The 5,441-nt window shown below is 31.1% G+C and overlaps 1 protein-coding gene and 1 long non-coding RNA gene across 2 annotated transcripts; both read left to right on the forward strand.

Annotated features, from left to right (window-relative positions):
* Positions 1-203: 203 nt before the first annotated feature.
* LOC149094272 (uncharacterized) lies at positions 204-3,514 on the forward strand. Its single transcript, XR_016198940.1, has 4 exons — positions 204-488; positions 632-700; positions 1,473-1,508; positions 1,595-3,514. It is a non-coding gene; the product is annotated as an uncharacterized LOC149094272 (long non-coding RNA).
* On the forward strand, positions 2,623-4,062 carry LOC107360846 (uncharacterized). Its single transcript, XM_015927572.3, has 3 exons — positions 2,623-2,928; positions 3,504-3,593; positions 3,675-4,062. The coding sequence occupies exons 1-3, from the start codon at positions 2,802-2,804 to the stop codon at positions 3,920-3,922; spliced, it is 465 nt and encodes a 154-aa protein (XP_015783058.1). The 5' UTR covers positions 2,623-2,801; the 3' UTR covers positions 3,923-4,062.
* Positions 4,063-5,441: the final 1,379 nt, after the last annotated feature.

The raw sequence follows: 5,441 nt of genomic DNA on the forward strand, positions 1-5,441 counted from the left end.
TCAACGTCTGCCGGCACAATTTTGATTTCATTAGATGAAGATGAATCTAATCATCTTCATGACAATGGTCATCATTCTCATTGTATTGCCGAATTAAGTGTTGCTGGATAATTGGAAAGATTAATACATTTAAATTCCATCACCGAAATAATTATAACCTTATAGAAACAATGGCGACTATGAAACATTTTGGTCTACAATTAAAGTCAATTGTCAATTTTCTTATATAAATCGAAGGATAGTGGACTGAGATAGATCACTTTCACTTGGTTTCATCAAAGTGTCACTTGATTATCCTCTCTGAGTATAACCTTAGCTTCAACAAGCGACTTTACCAATCAAATATGCGATTAGCTTTGTTGCTTCAAGTGTTTCTTGCCCTGTGCCTAACATCCTTCGGTTATGAGTCGATTAACCAGCCAAGTAAAAATCAAAGTTCATCTCTTGATACGATGGATCTAATGGTTGCCGAAACTCGTGGACCAAGGGTTTGTTGTCTTGCTATTTCATTAAATGAAACCTTGATTAAATTTCGGCTCTTTACAAGGTTTCACTGAATAACAACAATTTTTCAAATTCAACTTGGATTACATCTGGACTTATTTGATTTTCATTGCTTCTTGATTTTTAGGTTCATCATCATCATCATCACCATCACCATTCGTCGAAGGCCGGACACCACTGGCATCATCATGGTCACGTAAGTTAATCTGTATAATTGATAATTAAGTCAGCTTTTGCAAGTTTCTAATGAGTTTTCTCGATTTTCTCTTTTTCACATTTGCAATTTCAATGCATCATGCGAGCATTAAAGCTTCAGCTTTGTTTTTGCCAAAAATATTGGACATTTTGTTCAAGATGATTTATTAATTTGACAGAAACACTAATTTTATTCAATTGATAGTTGAAAATTATTCATTCATCATCATAAACTACAGACCTGAACTAACGCCAGAATGAGGTTGAATTCCAAGTCGAGAGAAAATAGCTGCGAGATAAAATGAAAATTCAAGTTGAATTGTTTTCAGGGAATTATAAATAAGCGAATCAAAAATCAAAAACTAAATCTGCAAAATGTTCCGTGATTATGTTTAGGCCTAATCACAGCGAGGACTTCTAACCGCTAGTTAATTCAAACTTTAAATTGATACCTAAGTGTCTCTACCCAAATAAATTAATAGACATAGATTTTTAATTGACTTTTCGTTTTCATATTAAAACACAATTCCGACTAAATGTCGAAAAACCAACCGATTACAACTGGAGTCTCAATTTTGTTAGGTTTTTAAATCAGTTAAATCAGCAAGATTTAAGTGAAGTTGTCTTACAGATTTTTCACAGATTTGATTGTTGAATTGAAGTTGATGCTTGCAAATGTGATTGGAAGGAAGGTTTCAAGTGTCATTGCAAATGTGTATGAAATAATCAACAGATAATCAAATTTAATACCGATTTTCATTCTTCACCTTTAGGGTCATCATCACGGTCACCATCACGGTCATCACCATGTAAGTTCATACAATGATTCCTAACAAATTAAACAGGTAAAAGACATTTGCAAGACTAATTTAATTTTCTTATCCTTTTATTTTAGGGTCATCACCATCATCATGGTCATGGTAAGTATCGTTAATCCTTTATTTATCATTTCTCTCAACAGTTCTATTGAAGGTTCAAACATTCAAAGGTTTTTCATGTTGCAAAATAATCGGGAAACCATTGAATCAATCAACAGAGACTTGAAAGGCAATCCTCAGAAAATTTATGAATTTAAATGGAGTCAACAATTAACATATGCTTTGTACTTGTGCTTAATTGAATGTCAAAATGAAAGCCAAAAAGCAGAATTAGATATCTTAATTTAGCTAATCCAGATTTAAATTGTTGAATTGAATAAGCTAACCTATTCCGACTCCTAAATTTGTGCACCCAAATGATAATTAAGTTAAACCTTTACCACAACCAACACATATGATTGGTAAACAATCTGTTTGGTTGGCATAATCAAAACAATTAGCTTCAACAAACAACATGTCAAAGATGGAGAAAGTTGATTAACCTAAACATTACCTTATTTGTTGATTTACTTGGAGTTTATTAATAGGGAAAGATACAATGTGTGTGTTTGTGTGAGAGGAAACAAAATGCCAACAATAATCAGTGAATTGTGAAGAGTAAAGTTTAACTACAGGGGAAATCCCTATTCATTACAAACAACTTAACTGGATTGACTTTAATGACGTTGCTTATGTCCTTGAAATGATTTATTAATGGAGTCATAATTTCAATAGAAAATGGATTTAGTTCATTTTTTTATCTAAAAAATCCTTTAAATCTAATGCTTATGTAGTTTGAGGCTTGAAAGCTTATCGGTTGAAATGAATTTCAAAAGATATGTTTGCCCATATTTATCGTTCTGTCAGTTGGTAACATTAGACAATAATCAAATTTATTACATCATGTTGATCATCACGAGACTTTTTTGTTTGAACAAGCTGTTTATCATGAAGATAAAGAAAGAAAGAGAAGAAAAGAATGAACCTCTTTGTCATTCTCTTTCTCACTCATCCATGTTTATGGTATAAATGAGCCTTTTTATTAGATAATACTTTCATTTCCATCTTGTCATCTTTTTGTGCTGCTTATTTCTGGTTTATTTTTGGTTTTTACCTTCTACTTGCTTCTCATCTAGTTTGTGATTAATAATAATTGTTTAAAGTAATTGTACTTCCATTAGCTGTTTTGTTTTGTGTTGATTAATTTTACGTTGACTCATCGCCACCACCAACTATTAAGCTAACATGGCTGACAAATTATCTGCTGATCTTGAAAATTTGAAAGTTGCCAACGAGGTAACCATTTTGGAAGATCCAATGAATGAGAATATTGAGAAATCGGATAACCTAGAGTTACCGTCAACATGTTTAGGTAAGATTTGCGGTTAAAGTTTTAATTATCAGCCCAATTTAATCAATTTCACCTTGTATGTTATTTTAAAACAATAGATGTTTCTATAATGAGCTTACTTGTTTATTTTCACGTTATACATTTTAACACTTTGTCTAATTATTTAGAGCAAAAGTGTAACATTTGATTCCAATGGTAGCTATTATTAGACAATTTTTTATAAGTTATTCTAATTTTAGCTAAAATTTTAAGATGACAATCATCAAGGTGAATTTATTTCAGCTTAAGTATACCATGATAGCCTGATGACTCTTTAAAATCTTGGTTAATCTCTAATGGCTCTCAACTCCTTTTACTGATCAAGGCTCAACCTGAAATCTTGTTGCTTTTGAGTGGATTTAATGGTTTTACCTAATATTTTGAAAGTATTGATCATTGATTGATGAATTTCCTTTGAATGTAATTGGCCTACAATTTTGGACGATGAAGATGGACGCCTCAAAGAAGTATTTTATATTGATTTTGTTTATCTTACAATTTCTTTTCTGTTTATCAAATTTAATTTACTAATACATTTTTTATTTTATTCCTTACAGGTCACAAGCACCACCATAAAAACAAGCACCATCATGACCACGGTCATGGACACACTCACGGTCACAATCACGGACACCATCATCATCATGGTGAGTTACACTTTGATAATGACGAGACAACAGAGCTCGATGAATCTTTATCAAATATTAATGTGATTTTCGTCTTGTTAGGTCATCATGGAGGACATGATGAATGGAGTGAGCACTCACACTTAGGACATCACAAACATGGACACGGACATGGACATAAACATCATCATTCATTGAAACATGATCACGATCATGAACATGGCCACAAGCATAAGCATGGACACAAACATGGTCACAAGCATGGACATAAACATGGACATGGACATGGACACAAGCATGGCCACAAACATATCCACAGTAAAAAAGCAGGCAAAAGTGATTCAGATTAAAACGCAATTGTTACTCTGGGTAACTTGCTAAACTTTGAGTTTGCTGCAATCACATGAAATGCCATTCAATTTAAGCCAGGAGCTTATTGTATGAATCATTATATTCAAGAATAAATAAACTGAATTGATAAATTAACAAATACCTCATCTCTGATTTATTACCCATAAAATTCGCGTAATCTAAATACATTAGATTAACAATCCAAAAACCACTAGATCAATCTTGAATTGGTTTAGTTTCCATAGTGAATATGAACTTTTTTCCTTAAAAGAAACGTAATAATCTGAGGCTAAAAAACTACTGTGAATTCATGTAAAATATGATAAAAAAGCCCAAGTATTAATAAATTGTAAATCTTGCTAGCAACAGTTCAATGAAAACCCCAGACAGTCACTTAAATCACAAAGATTAGAGAACATGATTTTTCTCAAAAAACAGGCAGAATAAAACTTTATATGACATCACAACAGCCACTAAATCAATATCAAAGTCCAAATAGCATGACAATAAATTTTAATAATCATGATGAAATATTATAATAAAATGATGTAAAAACATATTAATAAAACAACAGAATAACAACAGAATTATAAAAATTTAAGAATAGCAATGAGATGAAATGATTGATAACCACCAGATGGCCCCACCTAACCAAAGCAATAATCCAACAGTATTAAAAAAACAAATCAAAAGATGGCGCTTTACTCATCGAAAACAAAAAGTTGAATTGAAATGAAAAGCAAACAATTAAAAGCAATTAAAAAAAGGTAAACTAAATGAATACGAATGAATGAATGAACACGAACCTAAATGAAGTGAATAAAGGCATAGATTTTTAAATTGATCACGACTGAGTAAACATAATAAGCGACAAAAATAAATGTAAATCTGTAAATATGAATAAAATTTAATGAAAGCAAAATCAATACAAATTGTGATTGTCCAAAGGAAAAATATTCATTTGTAAGGTAAAAAAGAGTGATAATAAATGAGATTGTAAAGCTGTCCATACCTTTTTTCACTCCCAATATCTTCTTCCTCCTCCTTCATCTTCACCTCCTCCTACTTTTTCAAATTTAACCCAACAACATGAGTTTATCTGAACATAAAAAGCTATAAAAGTGAACACTTGAAATGATAAAACAAAATACCAACAACAACCTATACATTTGCCCATGAAAATACAAAACAAAAGTGAAATACAAATGACAATATCAATCACCATTGAATAGCTTCTTATAACAAAATTGCAGTTTACCTTTTTTCACCCAAATTCAATTTCCTTGAAACAAGACCCAAAAAAACAATTGAAATGTTCAATCAAAAACAATGAATCAATTTGAATGGAAACACAAAGCTTCATGAAAACAAATCAACATCAAAACACCAAAGACAATTAGCTTATGAAAAGTCAATAATTGATAATTTTTCAGTGAAAAAAACATTGACATGAAAATGTTATTAAAATAATGTCAAGTTAACTGTTAACCTGACAAAAATGTTATCCAAATTGAATTT

This window comes from Tetranychus urticae, chromosome 2, assembly GCF_039701765.1.
Source record: "Tetranychus urticae isolate SD_2017Ah chromosome 2, NJAU_TeUrti_SD_1.0, whole genome shotgun sequence".
In the NCBI taxonomy this organism is placed as follows: Eukaryota; Metazoa; Arthropoda; class Arachnida; order Trombidiformes; family Tetranychidae; genus Tetranychus; species Tetranychus urticae.

What these genes read in the sequence shown, in the direction of transcription:
- LOC107360846 (XM_015927572.3), top strand. Translation starts at nt 2,802, where the DNA reads ATGGCTGACAAATTATCTGCTGATCTTGAAAATTTGAAAGTTGCCAAC. An exon ending in GTTACCGTCAACATGTTTAG is followed by an intron (nt 2,929 to 3,503) that starts GTAAGATTTGCG and finishes TATTCCTTACAG; the next exon opens with GTCACAAGCACCACCATAAA. An exon ending in CGGACACCATCATCATCATG is followed by an intron (nt 3,594 to 3,674) that starts GTGAGTTACACT and finishes TCGTCTTGTTAG; the next exon opens with GTCATCATGGAGGACATGAT.